This window comes from Semicossyphus pulcher, unplaced genomic scaffold (assembly GCF_022749685.1).
Source record: "Semicossyphus pulcher isolate SPU_LCO1_2020_fin unplaced genomic scaffold, fSemPul1.0.p SCAF_2, whole genome shotgun sequence".
Taxonomy (NCBI): domain Eukaryota; kingdom Metazoa; phylum Chordata; class Actinopteri; order Labriformes; family Labridae; genus Semicossyphus; species Semicossyphus pulcher.
In genome coordinates this window covers 24,271,234-24,286,553 of record NW_027211693.1, presented here as the reverse complement: position 1 = coordinate 24,286,553, position 15,320 = coordinate 24,271,234, and the positions used below count along the sequence as shown (strand labels likewise).

The 15,320-nt window shown below is 42.4% G+C and overlaps 1 protein-coding gene across 1 annotated transcript in view; it reads right to left on the bottom strand.

Annotated features, from left to right (window-relative positions):
- The window catches only part of unc5a (unc-5 netrin receptor A), a 137,501-nt gene that overhangs the window by 64,671 nt on the left and 57,510 nt on the right, over positions 1 to 15,320 (bottom strand). The window contains exon 2 of the mRNA XM_069669901.1: positions 34 to 249. Within this exon, the coding sequence (XP_069526002.1) occupies positions 34 to 249 (216 nt within the window). The remainder of the gene's footprint in view (positions 1 to 33; positions 250 to 15,320) is intronic.

Below are 15,320 nucleotides of genomic sequence, written 5' to 3'. Positions count from 1 at the left end.
GGAAAACAATAGGAACAAGTGTGCTTTTTGTACCTGTTGCAGGGTCAACGAGCCGCTCAATCAAGTGGTCGTCCTGGTGAACCCACTCGCCGTTGCACTTGAAGTAGATCTGCGTGGCCGGGGTGGAGCGGCACGTCAGCGTCACCGGCTTGTTCTTCACGATGTACTCGTCCTGCGGCTCAATCAGGAAGTGAGGTAACAGGTCCGTGAAGGCGGCAGGAAGCGTTGCTGTGGCGGTGTGCTCCGAACCTTTAGAGAATAAAAGAAGCAAAATAAATAAAGCAACTAATAATAAAAAAAGCTTTTAAGTTTTCAAGTTGTCACGAATGCAGAGGTTGAACCCTTTTCCCGCTTCGCTGTTCTGACTGTTTGACTGGTGAGTGAAGACGCAGCAGACACCACATATCTAATGCAGAGATTCTGTGTCCTTGGTGAATAGCAACTCATACATATGCACATGAAAGACGCATGAGAAGACAGAGACAGATGGACAGAGAGGGGGAAGAAGGGCTGTACGGACGAGGGTTGGCAGTGACAGAGCTCGGCCTTGTGTGCTCTTGGCCGGGTCGCAGGGGTAGTGGGAGTCCATGTCTTTACTCCAGCTCTTAATCACGGCCCTTTAACATGATGGACCGGCGGCCATAAATCCTGTCTCAGCGACTAGGCCACTTGACGCTGTGTTATACGGCTCTTCAACCGGGACTCTAACTCTACACACATTAGGCGAGACAGGGCGAGAGGCAGCGAGGTTAGAGTTGAGTGACAGCTCGACAGCCAGTTAACTTAAATTCACTTTCTATATACAGCAGATGTCATTTAAACCTCCCAAATCGTGCGATATATAGGGGGAAACTGTAGGAAGACATATCGTACTGTGCAGAGATATAAGAGCCGTCCTTCAGGGGGACGATGCTGCCGTTTATAGCAAACTTTCCACTCGCTGAAAAATGCATAATACAAACAGTGAATGACACAATGGAGCCTACAGCGCACACATCCCTCCTCTGTGAACACATTTCTCTCTCTCTAAACATATTAGCCTTGTGCGAGAGATAGCGAGAGGACACAGAGCAGAGTAGAAAAAGGGAAATAACCTCTTTACACCAGCAACACTCAGGGGAGACCAGTAAATCCCAAAATAAAACCCCTTTAAAAGGAGTGTAATATTAATTTACTGCCCTGAATCCAATATGGCTGACAGACCGGGCATTAACAACCTTCTCCATCACTCCCCGTGCAGCAGGAGGAGGATGGGAGTCCACATCTCTCGTAATGAAACGGCAACACTCGCGCTGACCTCTCCCTTCCTCTCCTCCCTCACACAGCCTGCGTTCATCCCCGCAGCTTGCTGATGCCGCGGTTGAGGATAATATTCCATTGCGTCATAAACACCCATCTTTGGATAAAGACATTATCAGTCAGTTCCTCCCCCACTTCACATTTTATTAATGTCCCTCGTTCTTCTCCCTTTCTTCTTTTACCCCCGTGTGCTGAGTTGCTAATTTATCAGGATGAGATACGGTGAAGCATGCCACTGCTGCTGCCGCTGAACCCCATTAATGTTTCGTGTACATGTTTAACTCTTAATGAAAACTAAATGTTCTGTGTCCAATGAACGACATTGATCACTCGCTGACACTTTGCCTTTTTCCCCTCATTTTCCAAAGCACATTTTGTTATTGCAACACATTTGCGGGGAAGAGAAAGTCATTAATGTGACGGCTCTGTATTCAGGACAACACAACCGCCTGACGTTATTTACTATGTATGTGAGTGTGTGTGTGTCCTGTCTGCTGGTGTCGGGAAAAAGGCCACAGATCATCATGAATAGTGAGTCTAATTGCTCTAACGGAGGAGCCAAAACTTTGCTAATAAACAGCGTGGGACCAGCAGGTCAGGGTGTTTGAAAGTGTGTTGGTCCTAATGACGGCGGCTTCTTCTAATGGGCCGGCTTCCAGCTTTGTGACTGCGGCCATTAGCCGGCCGGGCTGACCCTCTGTACTCCCCGCTGACTGAAGACGACAGCTCACTAAAACAGTGGGCGAGCTCACCTCACACCTGCCAGGTTAATCATCTCACAGAGGCCGCGTGATGTTGAAACAGAGAGTGAAACTGAAGCCACCTGAGACGCTGACGAGTCGAGAGAACGGCTTGATGAGCTCCTGATGATGTTAGCTCGCCGCTGGCTTCTCATTTGCAGAGGTCACATTCAACATGAACTCTCAACTTTTGATGATGTTTCCAATTTGTGTTTACGCGCGCGCGTGCTTGCGTGTGTCACGCGGGGTGGGGTGGGGTGGGGGTTAGTCTTCCATTTTAGTACATGCACTTTAGGTTAATGAGGTTAAACACGTAATTTCTTTGGAGAAGTAAATTGTCGCTTTTATAGGAGGGCATTCTAGTCACGCACTGCTTTATATCAAACCCATAATGGAGGGCTGATGCGTAGTAAATTGGCTTAGATTATTGTCACGACACAATGTACTTCAAAGTCAACGTGCACACACACTCACACACGCTCACACACGGGGAGTATCAGCCACTTAACAGACTTCTTGCAGGTCAATGCACAAATCAAATAGACATTCAGCAGCACTGTGGGCACTGCATTAGATTCCACTAAATGTGATTGGCTAAAGCCGCCATTAATTGTCAAATGCATCCGAGAACCATTGCCAGGACGTTTAGTGCACACACAAACAACAAACACAGGATGCTAAATGTCTCCCTTGTTGATCATTCGGGCCAATGAGGATGATTTAATTGATACAACATGCTGGATGTGTTTGCCAGGACCAAGCAACCGTTACGTAACACTCCTGCACTGCTTTAAATATTTCTAAAAAACTAAAAAAGCACCAAGAATAATAATTCATACTCTTGTCTTTTTTAAAAGAAACGCATCAGGGAGCGAGCTGGCATTTGTCTGCAGCTGCTTTTCCCCCAAGAGACTATTCAACTGACCTCAAACACGCGCACAACCGCTCGCACAAACACAACAAGGCTGCACCAGGTGTCAGTTTGCTGAGCCATGATGTCCAGAGCATATTTCTTGCTGCGCACAGACTCAAATGTCCCTGGTGTCCAGCTGACCTCATCAGCTCCCAAGACAGGGACTGAGCACGTCCATTAGAGGAGGCGGTGGTCAGACACACTCAAAAATATATATAAGGAATAATCATAATCCTGTAGCAGCTGAAACTCTGGATGTGAAAACCACTGCATAAAGAGCAGGCATAAAATGCGAATGTGTTGCAGCTATTTTGTTACCATCCTCAATATTTCATAATGATTTTTACTATAATGTCACTTACTGGATAATTTTTCAAGAGTGCTTGCGTTCCTGTGTACACACACAAATCTCGGCTCTTATTTTGAAATCACTTTCCTCACACTCCCGCTCCTTCCCCCCCCCCCGCTCGTGTCAGCGTGCCACGCACTGTCGACTTGCGTTATCGCCGTTTGTAAAAAGAAGCATTTATTTTTTAATTTCGCTCCTTATTATGTACTTGGAGAAAAGAATTGCTGAATGCACCACAGCGTGAGGATGTCAGCGGGGAGAAAAGCCATAGCTGCAGAGAAAATAACCCTCTTTTGTGTTCCTCCCTCATGGCACCAACACATCGTGTGCCCTTTGGAGCCAATTACTATTTTTTTTATCCCTCGTTTTTTTTTTTTTTCTTCTTTTTTTACAACGTCATGTCCCCAAAGAAAAGCATCATTGAGCAATCACTGGGCATAATTTACATCAAAGTGATGAACAGCAGCTATAACAAGTGTTTTATGACACCATCAGCGCCTTACAATGTCCTCTGAAATTAATTCAATTAAAATTACTATGCAGGATATGAAACCATTTCATGTTTAGCTGCCATTAACAACAAAGCCGAGATCAAATTTGTCACAACCAGTTTGTCGGTTGATGTTTTCCATCGGAGAGCTTTCTCGTATCTTTACTTGGGAATCACTCGAATATAATCTAAGTGCGTTAGGGTTTATGAACAGATACAAATAGTTTCAATAAGCCTCACACAACATTAACGTTTGGAGCGATCAAACAAAAGGAAATGAAGCACGATTGTAATGTGTGAGAAAAAGAGGCTGCATCCAGCATCATATATAATCTGAACACGGCTGACTGATGTACGTTTGTCCCTCACATGACAAATATTTACTCCTCCACATGTCTGGGATTCAGGAGGCATTTTTCAATGAGACAACCATGCTTCACCACGCTCCTCCGAGCACACACACGCACCTCTGTACACTGTAAACACACATACACATTCATCAAGGGAGAGGGAATGTACACATAATATAGAGCACAAGCAAAAAAAAACAGCTTTGTTTTTCTCCTGATCAATGAGAGACGCAGAATTATGAATGCAAACTAAAATGCAGCTTCACACAAAAACACTCCAACAAATTCAGATAGCAAACAATATCCCCGGTCATTACTGAGGGGCGGGATGGCGATCAATCACCCGCACTGAAAATACACTCGTATAGAAAGAGCTCCTATGCATTAAATAAACATGTAGGGGAGATGGCACCCAAACTTAATCACATCACGATTGTATCAGTGTCGAAGGATGCAGAGAGGCTTAAAAAAGGACAGAAGGAGAGGAGGGGACTGAGAGGACGGGATGAATAAGTAAATCAGTCTGCCACATGCCACATGCGACGCCGTGACAATCTTCCTTCATTTGAATGAATAGAAAATTGGCTGCTAAGCATGTACATTGATGCAGAGCTGTACATCTGTGTGCATATATTAATTCAGGACACTAATGCCACTCTGCCTACACTGTTCCCTGATGAGAGCATTTCCATGATAGATGCGCTCCTGACGCGCAGGTCACGCCGTCAACTTTGAGAATTGCCTTCAAAAGCTGGCGACATAAATCATGTGTAGTGAAACAGGCGGCACGTTGAGTGATTAAATGAGGGGTTTTTGAGTTATGTCGTGAAACAGTTTGTCAACAAAAGGAAAGAAGATGGAGCTGTTAGTTATTTAGAAACACCATTAATGAGCTTTACACCTTTGAACAGGAGCTAACACATCTGCGGATTACGCTTTGTTGGGTTTTATTTATTGATTTTTTCTGTCATCTATTTGAAGAAGACTCCTCAGCGGGGGGGTCCGAGCAGGGAAGCGACTGCGCCGTCTACCTTTGCCACCAGCGCTGACACCTTCGCTTCGCTTGCCTTTCAAGGCGACGCCGCCATGAAAGGCACATTTGCCTTGAAACCAATGAGACCATTTTAAGTTCCTGTCGGCGTAAAAGAGCTGACATTTTGAGATGCGTGCGTAAGTGACAGAGGCTGTATGTGTGTGAATAGATTTGGCTGCGCAGATGTGCACGTTTGTGCAAATGTGTGTGAATAAATTGCTAAGAGTGATGTTTAACCAGATCAACAGCTGGGAGCCTGAGTTTGTGTAAACATAACAGCGAGCGCGCGAACACAAGACGCATTTATCTTGTGTTTTAAATAGACACACAGGACGACCTGTGATTCAAAGATTCCTAATCTTAGAGGCGCCATTAACACTGTGAGGACTGGAGAGCGTCCAGATTGGACCAGACATTCATATTCATCCCTCATGTGCCACAGCTGATGCTTTGTCCCGTTTCACTCCCAGCTGTTTCCACAGACAACCCACTTTCATCCGCCGCTCAAAAACTCTGAACAGATTTCTATGGCGGTGGTTTAATCACCGACTGCGACTCTAAAATAAACTCTGTGTATTCTGCACTGCTTAATTCACTAACTTTTTGCTCAAGTTGCGTGTACGCTGTCCTCTTTTAAATATAAGGACATTTCAAATTAAGTGTGAGAGCTACTCTATGAAAATAAACTTTTGATCATGGCCTCATATTAAATCGCTTCTCCTCAAGAGATGAGGAGCTTAGTTTAAACTGAAAATACATAATTCAGACGCAGAGCAAGGCAAAGATCAGGTTGCATTATGAGTTAGAAATGTGCTCCTCTTTGAGCTCTGCTTTGTGAAGCTCACTTTAGCTATTAAATGTTTGGTTCTCTGTATAAAGTCCCTTTAACCAGACAAATTATTCAGCTGAAATAACACAAAAACGATAAAGATCACTCTGGTAAAGTCTTTAGAAAGGAATTAATCTCATGAGGCTGCAGGATATTTGGGAAAACACAACAAACATTTGATGGATTTCATTTGTGTTAAAGGAGATTCAAAGCTTGCTGGAGCAAAACTCTGCATTTAAACGGCTCTGATTCTTCAAAGCTTCACCTGCTTGGCTGTGCAGTGCACAATGTTTTTCACAAGAGTCACAGAGATTTAAACACATTTTCACTTAATAACTACATGCAATCCTCAAAGGAGCTAAAGACATCCTGAGCTGTCAGGAGGGGCAGACATCTTTACCATACAGGGCACGCACACACGCTCACGGATTTGTGTCCCCCTACGCTTAGCCGGAAACGAGGTAATCCAGAAGCAAGTTGATTACAGACCTCGGCGCAGGCATGGGAAGAAATGGAAACACGCAGACGAGAGAGGCAAAGGAGGCATTTTTAAATCTTTGAAACGGATGTTAGGAAATAATGGGAGGAAGGAGGAAGGAGAAGACAAGAGACAATTTAGATTACCAAGTTAATCCTTTAATTACCGGATACGCCTGCAGCTAAAATGAGAGGTTTCACACACACTGCATTTTACAACTGTGGAACAATTCGAACTGCAGAAAGTGAAGCGGACTGACACAATGATCAAGAGCCGTAAAACCTTACAATAATGGAACGTCATATCGCTGGTGATCTATATTGTTTATGATGCTGCAGAAACTGAACAAAACACCACAAATTACAATTCAGAGCTGAAATGAAACTCGTATCTCATCTCTTGTGTTACAAACGTTGTTAGTTTGAGAGATTTACAATTAGATAAAAACACGTCCTCCATGAGCTGACAGCACAGCGCAGTGTGCCAAACAGAAAGTACACTCCCTGCTCAGGTACCGTCCAAAAATCAGGTTCACTTTGGCATAATGACAAAGCAGCAAAGGGAGAGTATTTAACTGCTGATACTGGCACACGCCTCGAAAAGTTCTGCTGTCTGTTCCAAAGGCTTTTGACACAACATTGTAAACATGAGGCCCTTCTGAGATGCCGGTCATCCTGCCAGATTCACTCCTTTTCCTCTTCCTCCTTCCTCCTCCCAGACAAGATCCAGGTAGAAAGAAATAGGGGACGACGCGCGCTCTCTAATTAGTGTGACGGAGCATGGAGGCTCCTCAGCATCAGACAGAGAATTAGGACGCAACACGAAGATATGATCCATAACAAGGCTGAGATAAAGCCTCACCTGTTCAACTCTAATTACTGTAACAAAATGCCAGCGACAACTTTCCAATTTAACAAGCCACCAGCACTTACTACAGCGACGACACACTCTGCTGCTGGGCTTACTTACTTCAGTTCACTGATAAGGGAGACACATGCTTAAATACAGAGGGGAACTCTCGGTGACAACACAAGATTTATATCCTGTTTGCGTTGGGCATTACCAATCTGGATGGGGAAAACCACATGTTAAGCACACAGAACACATTTCAAATTGAATGTGATGCTCTAGCTCATATTGTAGTTGGATCTTGTGCAGATTTATTCATATCATTTAACTACATTTTTAAAAGGAAAAAACCTTTTCTCTGCCCTCCTTAAAGAGGTAGCATGAGCTAGCAAGTCTAGTTAGCCCCAACAAACTCATTAGCATATTAAAATGTGATCATAATTTCTAAAATAAAATGTCATTATCCAGATTATATATCCAGATGGAGTTCACAAGGTGTAATTGGGGCCTCTGAAGCTACAGTTTACCATATTAACACCTTAGTTAGCATGCTAATGTTGGCTAATTAGCAAGAATTCCAAATTACAGTTAAGGCTGATAGAAATTTGGGTTAATAGAGTCAAAAATAATGACATTTCGGACTCTATGCTATTCATACCATGTAACCACATTTTTTTAGGAAAAAACCTGACCAGCAAGTTGAAAAGGTCTCTTTCCTCTGCCCTCGTTCTGCTAGCTTAAACAAGTATACCCAATCCTAAAAGAAGACACATGAGCTAGCAAGTCTCGTTAGCCCAGACAAAGTAATTAGCATATTAAAATGTGATCATAATTTGTAACATCAAATGTTATTATGCAGATGATATATCCAGATGGAGATTACAAGTTAATAAAAGGTGCAACTGGGGCCTCTGAATCTACAGTTCACCATATTAACGCCTTAGTTAACATGCTAATGTTAGCTAATTAGCAATAATTCCAAATTACAGTTGAGGTGATGGAAATGTCATTATTTTTGACTCTATTAACCCAAGTTTTTGAACCCATAATGCACATGAGGAAAGGTCAGGAGATCATTAAAGTAATTAAGATTTATTCGTCGTGAATTTCTGCTCAAAATTTGCTCCCAAAGTGGAAGTCTTATCGAAGTGTTGAACCAACCAAGCAGAACATATTGCCATCCCTTGAACCTTGCCACCAGCAAGGCTACAAATTGTTTTTGCTCGCTTAATGAGCCATGAAAAAACAAGTATGTGAAGACATTTGTTGCATCTTTCATTGTCTACATCTTCCATATTCCAGAGACGAACAACAAATTACATCTGAGGCCCCTGTAACCCATGAATATGATGAAAATAATGAATGCTGCAACTGTAAGAAATGTAGACATGTGGCTGCAGCACTATCAAAAGATTAACAAGTTTACCACCATGTCACATGTTCACAAGACTCGGCTGCTGAGGCTACAGACCTGAAAGAGAAATATAACTAGGAATTATGTAGATAAGCATGAACCTGTCTAGAAATAAAAGACAGAGCGGTTATCTGATACGACTTTCCCTCCAAAGCAAACCGCAGCACATCTGAACTCCACGTGTGTTTAGGGTATCAGTGGAAGGCAGAAGCAGCGAGCAGAGTGGGAAACTCATTTCAACCTGAACAGCTCTCTGATTATTCCTTTTCAGCTCCTTCCAGTCCTCCTGACAACACAACCACGAGCAAAGACACACAGGCACAAGCGGAGTGTGTGTGTGTGTGTGTGTGTGATTGAGCCATGCGTGAACACAAATCGGTTTTGGAAGAAGCACATTTTCATTACTGGAAACACACCTCCTCCTCCATTTCAGGTTAATCTAGCTCGGAAAATTAATTTGAGTTTTCTTTGCCAATTTAAGGAAGTAAAATTACATTTGAAGAACTAACTTGAATACATTTTAAACTGGTGACTAAAATTAAGTGTGACAGCAGCCACATGAAACATTCACACCAGCTAATAACAAAAAAAAAAAACATGCAAATCCGGGTGATGTCCTGTCAAAATCCCAGTGATGGCAGCTGGTTCAACAGCTCAGCCTCCTCACTTGAGAATGACTCATGTTGCTTGGCCTTTATCTGTGCATATGTAATCACTCCCGTAATATGTACATGACTCCTCAACGCATCATGTACACAAGGAAAGATGAGACTTATATAGTGATTATAGAACGCTGAGCACCCATTAGTTACAGCCTGTAACATTGTTATTATGCGTCCGCTGTAGATGTGAATGAGGTGAAAAGGAACTTAAGTGCACATACAAAAAAAAAATGGTAATAGAAGAGGAAGAAGACCAGCCGCTCTCCAAGAGATCGAAATAAAACCTCTTTGGAAAATGGTGCTGATGTTGCCGCTTGTTTTTCTCCCAGTCTAATTTCTTTTGCTTTAACAACACAGAGGCTGGCGTAAGAGAGGGAAGAGGAAGGTGCGGTGCCACACTTGAGCACAGTGCTTGTTCTGCCTTAACCCTGCAGATCAGATGTAATGTTATCGGCTTTAAGCTACTTCAGGCTGGGACTGCTGATGCCTACACAATACGATTCCTTACACCTGAAGCAGATGAATGCTTACACTTTGTCTGCAGGAAATAAATGGAGAGTTTTACTTCATCAGTCTTCATTGTAATAAACATGTTTGTGAGTTCATAATGTTTTATAGGAGTGAAATTAAAGACAGTGAGGAATTGTGATTAGCAGAAGAAACAATTGAATTTAGTCACAGATACGCAGTTTATTTCCCAGCGGTGGAGATAATAGAGAGAAAAGGGCTGGCGATGTGCTGTAATTTTGTTATTGTCACACAGACCAAAACCAACGAGTAAGTTTTTTACTCAGTATTTTCCGACGACCTCCTCTCTGTGGTGTGACGACTTATTCATAATGAAAGTGTAAATCTCCAAATACAGGTGAAGAATAAAACATTAAGTTTCTAAAAATACAAAATCATTTCCGAAACATGCTGGGCAGTGTAGTTTTATGCTGACGGTAGTCAAACATTGATAAATAATGCACTTGTTGGGGACTATTTTCAGCTGCGGATTAATGTACATTTGGTGTGCTTGTGGATATTTATGTCTCAGGGACACTCGATGCGCATTGACTCTAAAACTACAGAGCTCATATTGGTAAATATTAAGGAACATGTTACTCAGTGCAACAGTATGGCTTAATGATCATTTTTCATAACGATTGAGGTCCATATCACAGCAGAATAATCTTGTGTATATCAGCCTTTGATCAAAGAGACAACAGATGCTAATAGTTCATTACTTTTTGTCTGTTTTGGGAACTATTAACATTAAATTAATTACAAAATGCCACCTCCGTTATACTTTAAATAATTTCCTTTAGTGAATCAAACAATCACAAACACTTTTATGATTTTAAACTATTAATACTGAAGCAATATCACACAAGCGGGAGTGATGTTGGACTGAATATCCTCAGTGTGATATTGCTTTTATACAACAGTTCAACAAGCAGCAAATAGTAGTAACAAGTAACAATCAACAACAGTTTGTTTTTTGCTCCCCCAACTGAACTAGTCCCACAACTTAACTGAAAGTGGACTGTTGTTGCCAAGCAACCCAAACATTCTCCTGCACTCTGTGTCTCCAGGTTACCACAGATCAGCTGTTTTTATCATGTACATTTATCTGTTTGTTTTAATTTATCATCAACCAGTGAAACAAGAGCCTGCTGTGTGATTCAGAGGCACCAGCCTGATCAATGTCTGCTGTAACGTTAATTAACAGTATGAAACAGTGTGAAAATTCCCAGTGATGTTGTTCTCTATATCAGCACTCATTGAATGCCTCTTATCCAATTAGATCATGGTCAGAACTAACTGTTGTATAAAACATAAAGAAAACATTTTAATGCTGTAGCTTGTCCATAAAGTGCTCAGTCTTACCACTTTATCTCCTGCTGGTTGTTTTGAGTGAAGCAATGCATCATAGTTTGTGTTTCTCAAAATCCTTGCATATAAAATCATGATCTGATGGAATAAAAGGGTTAAAACTCAAACAATGGAGGTTCTCAAGTATAAATGTGATTTTGGTGTATGGGTACATCGACTGAGTATTTGAATAATATGCTACGTAACTTCCTCTCTCTCTCACACGATGCCGAGTGTGTCGGAGGCAGATAAGCAGCTCACAGGGATCCTCCTCCTGGGCCGTTTCAGCGAACTGATGATCTTCTGACAGATGATGAGATGAGGTGGGACAGCGCCGCTACGCTGCTAATAATGCCTCACCGCAAATAAGGGCTGAAGACATGCACCGTCTGATAACGAGGGAGCTGCTCTCATTGTACTGGAGGTGATGGGGATTTTAGTATCATCTTATTTAGTAGTCTACACTTTAATCACGTAAAGAATCCCCTTTTAAATATATATATATAGGGATGAAGAGAAGTGGTAAGTCAGGTTGTGGAAAAGTGTGATTCATCTAAGTGTTTGCCTCTTGTTACGCTCCTGAAGATGTTTTATTTTTCAGTTCTGCAAGAAACTTGACTGACATTTAGAAATTCATCATGCTGAACTTGAGCACTGGCTGTTTTTCAACACGGTGGAATTGAAAATCATTTACTATGCAGTGCTAAAATGGCAGACTGTAATAAGTTTTCTAGAGTTTAGCTGAAATGTTCAAACTACAAATAAGCAGCACAGTGACTGAGTGTTCAGAGCTGTCATCTCACAGCCTGAAGGTTTAGGGTTTAACCTTTGACCTTGTCACTGGCTCAGAACGGGAGTTGGTCTCCGGGCGCTGCATAGTGGCTGCACAGTGGCTGCCCACTGCTCTCGATACTTAGGAGGGGTTAAACGCAGAGAATGAAAGTCCCTATGGGATCAATAAAGGATAACTTAACTTTAACAGTTTGTAGGAGGCGACTGGGCTGCCACCCGCAGTTACCCTGCCAAGAGAAAGTCATCACACCCTGCCAAAAGCTCTATATTAAACCCTTAAACCCATCTTAATTTTCCTTGACCTGATATCAATTGTAGTTGTTTTGATTACTTCAGAATAAGACCGGCTACTCCTCAAGGATTTAACCACTACCTGTGCATGGTAACAGAGAATTCATGGTCGAAAAGGTGTTTTCAAAAGCACTTTAGGATACAGTTGTGGAGCGGCATAGTTAGGGGAAGGATGGAAAAAGGTTTTAACTATCCCATTGAGTAGCGCTCAGCGACATCTTAAGCAGTGGTGAGTGTTACACCTTACCTAGATCAGGTTTTCCCGACTGATTCAGCAGGATGTGGATCAGGAGAGCTCCCAAAAGGCTGATGGCAGCTTTGAAAGACTTATTCATGGCTTGGATTGGTTAGTCTCTGCCTGTGACAACAATCTCACACGCTCTTAACAAATGCTGGCCTGCATGGCGAGGTGGCAAAAAGAAGCCTCTTCAGAAAAAAAAAAATCCACACCAAGTCTTGTTCACACTTTGCAGGAAAAAACACTTGGAAGATTCTGATGCCATGTGGCCAAAGGTTTGGTGGCCAGATATAACAAAGACTGAACATTTTGGACTGAATTCTAAGCGCTGCGTTTGGTGAAAACCAAACAACACACTGTCCAAAACACACCATACCAACTGCGAGGCATTGTGGTGGCAACATTATGTTGTTGGGGTGTGTCTCCTCGGCAGGGACCGAGCAATCGGTCAGGATTGGAGGGAAAATGGATTCTGCCAAGAACACCAAAATACTTGATGAATATCTGCCCCGGCCCTTTGCCAGACAGCTGGAGATAGCAGGTGTTCCACTACTAGCACGACGTTGACCTTAAACACACCTTGGAATAAACAACCAAGCCACTGAGGCTTGAGGAAAAGAAGGTGAATGTCCTTGAGAAGCCAAGTCCCAACCCTGACCTAAACCTCATGGAAAATCTGTGGAGGAGTAGTCGCTCACCACAAAATTTGACTGAGCTGCAACAGTACAGCAAGAACGAATAGACGATCAATCACAGATGTAGGTGCACAAAGCTGATAGAGACATTTAAACAGACTGATGCCGTGAAAGCAAAAAGTGGCCCTACAAAGTATTAAATCGGGGGGACTGATCTCTTTTCCAAGCTCTAGTTTGACTTCCAGGTTGAATGTTCAAAGGCAAATGTGTAAATAAAGTTAGAATTCAATGTTTTCATAATCTACAGCAGTGATTCCTAAAGTGTGGGCCAACTGGTGGGCGTTGAATGAACTGCAGGTTGGCCGCGGAAACCTTCTGTGATCAGAGTTGTGTGATTAAATGTTCGGGTGGACCCTGGAATAATTTAAGATTTGAAATTGGGCCTTGGCAAACTTCAGCAAACTCATCTAACACAAATACAAATTGAATTTCTGAACACAATGGTCAGCTCACATCAACAGAGGGGTTACAGCCGAATGCACAATACACAAATTCCTCAAGCTGTCCTAGGGATCCTCCCGTTGAGACCCGTGCCTCTCAATCTGTCATCAGTGTATTGTGAGCAACCAGAAAACACAGCGAGGACAAATACAGCATGTTTGCTTTGTTATGAGAATGTACATGTTGAACACAGCAGACCTTTCTCCTGATTTCCCTCAAAGGCAACAATAGTCTGGGATTTTTCTCCTCCCTGCTTTCACAAATCCATAAAGAGCCTTGATGGCCACGCTCTACATTACAGAGACAGAAATGGCTCCACATCCAACCCAATAATGTGCATGAACAATAGCAAAGCATTAGGTGACTGGCAATAAATATGTGAAAAGAGGCACTTTGCTCCAGGAAACTATACTAACAGAATTCAAGCTAGGAGTCTAGTGGAGCCTTTTTTATCAGGGCCAATGCGTATAAAAGGTGTGATGAATAGTAGGAAATGCTTTAACGGCAGGAGAGATCATTATCTAAATGAAAAAGAACATTGTTAAAAAAGTGAGTCAGCACGTCACTTTGTTCTTTCTTGTAAGGCGTATAGTAAAGAGCGTCCTAGTGACTAACTGCAATTAGCTCTTTTCTTGTTTGACTGTAAAACTAGCAGGAAAATGGAGGCCTTAAACTATAGGCTCACTCCGAGACCATTTGAATGTCATTTGAATAATGGAGTGGTATTCAAGGTTCGATTGGGGAGCTGCTTTGAAATGCAAGGCAGGTAAAGACTCTGACAGGCTGTGTATGAGGGAAAACTCCCCGGTGAATTTGATTGAATGAATTTGAAAAGAGGAAATGTTAGTGATTCTAAAATCAGCGTGACTCGTCCTATTTTAAATAATAGGCCATTACTTCCTACAGAGAGTCATGCTTCAGCTACCAGGCAACCTCCGGCCCTCGCATTAGAGAAATATGGACGAACAACTTCCGGTCGTTTCCAGTGGAGCAGGAGTGAAAAAAAGTTTGGAAACCAGGACAGAAACATTCATGCTAAATATTTTTTATTTAATGTTCCACTGTACTGTGGTGATTAATAAATATCATAACCAACTCATCTGTCACTGAGCCATCAGGGAAGTCACTGATCTCTTAGTCAAATCATCAAGAGGCCATTTTTTTTATTCCTCTTTACAATTGTGAAGTCTCATCTCATAAAAACTGGCACCATATTGGAATGGATTTTAAGCATATTAAAGATCTAATCTCGAAGATCTCAGTTTCGTTCTCTTTGGCGGCACCTATGATGATAAACGGTGATTGCGGGAGCACACTTCCCAGATATCCAAACAGTGTTGCATGTGTGACGTCCACGGTTGGCTCTGGGTGTAACTTGATTTTCCTGGCTGACGGTCGCTTTCCTTTTCAGACTGTTTGCCTTCATCTGAGCGTCGATTTTGTTTCTTTTTCTTTGGATTTTCACTTATTGTTGAAGTTGTATCTGTAGTCATCCATCTTTTCTTTGTTTGTTCAGCCATAGTAGATTACTGTTTACTCGCAACACTTGCAGAGAGCGGACAAGCAGCCGCTTAGCTCCACCTACCCTCTCTGGCAGACC